Source organism: Lucilia cuprina, chromosome 3 (genome assembly GCF_022045245.1).
Source record: "Lucilia cuprina isolate Lc7/37 chromosome 3, ASM2204524v1, whole genome shotgun sequence".
Taxonomy (NCBI): Eukaryota; Metazoa; Arthropoda; class Insecta; order Diptera; family Calliphoridae; genus Lucilia; species Lucilia cuprina.
The window spans coordinates 56,704,925-56,707,037 of record NC_060951.1 but is presented as its reverse complement, the minus strand read 5'-3'; the positions used below and the strand labels follow the sequence as shown (position 1 = coordinate 56,707,037).

The 2,113-nt window shown below is 28.3% G+C and overlaps 1 protein-coding gene across 1 annotated transcript in view; it reads left to right on the top strand.

Moving 5' to 3' along the window:
• LOC124419013 (nuclear transcription factor Y subunit gamma) overlaps nucleotides 1-1,215 on the top strand; it is a 3,386-nt gene extending 2,171 nt beyond the window's left edge. The window contains exons 2-3 of the mRNA XM_046947120.1: nucleotides 696-1,063; nucleotides 1,200-1,215. Of these exons, the coding sequence (XP_046803076.1) occupies nucleotides 696-1,063; nucleotides 1,200-1,215 (384 nt within the window). The remainder of the gene's footprint in view (nucleotides 1-695; nucleotides 1,064-1,199) is intronic.
• The last annotated feature ends 898 nt before the right edge of the window (nucleotides 1,216-2,113 follow it).

Genomic DNA, 2,113 nt, shown 5'->3' with positions numbered 1-2,113 from the left:
AGTTCTAGTTCAGTTCTAGTTCAGTTCTAGTTCAGTTCTAGTTCAGTTCTAGTTTAGTTCTAGTTCAGTTCTAGTTCAGTTCTAGTTCAGTTCTAGTTCAGTTCTAATCTTTCGTATAAAAAATGAATGTTTCTTAATTATTCCATAAAATATGTATAAAAATATTATATTACTAAATCAAGATTCTAGCAATAAATTTTAGAATTGAGCTAAGATAATATAAACAGAACAATTAGTCAAACTTTTTTATATTTTCCATTCGATAATACAAAAGTTTCATCACATATAATTCGCTTACCTTGATGTGGCGATTTAATAAATAGTCTGTCTCAGTTATAAATTGTTAACTATGACTAAGATTTCGCCTTCAATTAATATTAAATAACTAAATTAAATTTAAAATAATTTAATATTGATTGTTATAGCAATAAAATTGCTTTAAAATTCCTGTAATTAACCCCTATATAAAAAAGTAAATCTTGTCCGACTAGAGAGTTATATAATAAGTCTATTTAGTTTATACATTTATGCGATTTTAATTAACAAGTTTAAAACGTTTGTAATAAAGTAATGCGCATAGGTCAACAGGTTTCTCAAATAATCCATAAAAATTGCTAGATTTAATTGTATTGTAATATTAACTTAAACAATATTGTATATAACAAATTGTATTGAAAACTTGTATGTTATTACAGATCGGTCCGGGTAAAATGGTGCCTGGTAAACGTTTTCCCATACGACCACATCCACCGCCCTGTGATAATTCAAATGATAGTGGTTTTGGTTTCGATCAACATCTTGAAGTACAACAACAACAACAGCAGCAGCAACAACATAGCCACCAGCATCAACAGCAGCAGCAACAGCAAACCAGTAGCCCCAATTCAAGTACAAATTTATCATCTTCCTCCAGTTCCCTGCCTCATCATCATCACCATCATCAACAGAGTTCATCGTTACAAAATAGTCCCACATCACTGAATACAACAACATCGTCCTCATCAGGCACAAGCCTACAACATTCACCACAACAACATTTGATCAGAGCTATACCTGCCTCAAGGTGAGTTATTAAGTTTTAGTTTGTTTTTATTAATTTTTTTATTTATTTAATACTCTGCTACACAACGTTTTCAATAGAAATTTTGTTTTTTTTTAATTTTTTATTTAAATTTCTAAATTATTCTTTTCATTTGTAGTCTATTTCAATTGTAATTGCTGTGTAGTTAGAGTAATAAGTTCTTTTTTTATTTTTTCGTTTGGTTTAAACAAAATTTTCCCATTACTTTTTTATTTTCATATCAAATTATTTATTCATGCTCATTGTTACTTCTCCTTTTTTTTTCCTTTTTTTTTTTGCAAATTCAAAATTTATTTTTAGTTTTTTTTTATTATTATTTGCTTTTTATTCTGGCAAATTTTTAACTTAATTATTTATATAAATACATTTTTTCTTTTTTAAATTTTCCTAGAAAAATTAGAAATAAAAAGATGTACGTATCGTTTAATATTTGATGTTGTGTACCTCCAACTACTTAACACTTTTCACACATTTTATAAAGTTTGTTTTTTTGAAAATAATTTTTATAAATAGTTTTTTTTTCTTAAATTTTTGGGCCACTTAATATTTGCTTTAGTTTTATGAAGTCTAAGAGATATTACGTTTCTTTTGAGAGTTAAAGATTTTTTAATTTATATATACTTATAGTTAGACTTTTAAGTTTTGAATGTCTGAGTTCATGTCAAGACATAATTATGTCTATATTCATGTTTCTAGAGCAAAATTAGTGAAACAATCATTAAGATCACAATTCGACGTTAGCGACAAGTAGTGCGAACTAATTAGTCATAGTAAAATAAGCAACTAGTAGGAACCCAGTGACATATACAGAGGTTATACCTCTACCTTGTAACACAGTGCTCACTTCGACTATAGTTACGAGGTGTAGGCAAGTCCCAATAGAAGCATGCTGATCTGGCTGTCCAGTGTATTTGGGCACAATATTAAACTTTGTTCAGTTCTAGTTCAGTTCTAGTTCAGTTCTAGTTCAGTTCTAGTTCAGTTCTAGTTCAGTTCTAGTTCAGTTCTAGTTCAGTTCTAGTTCAGTTCTAG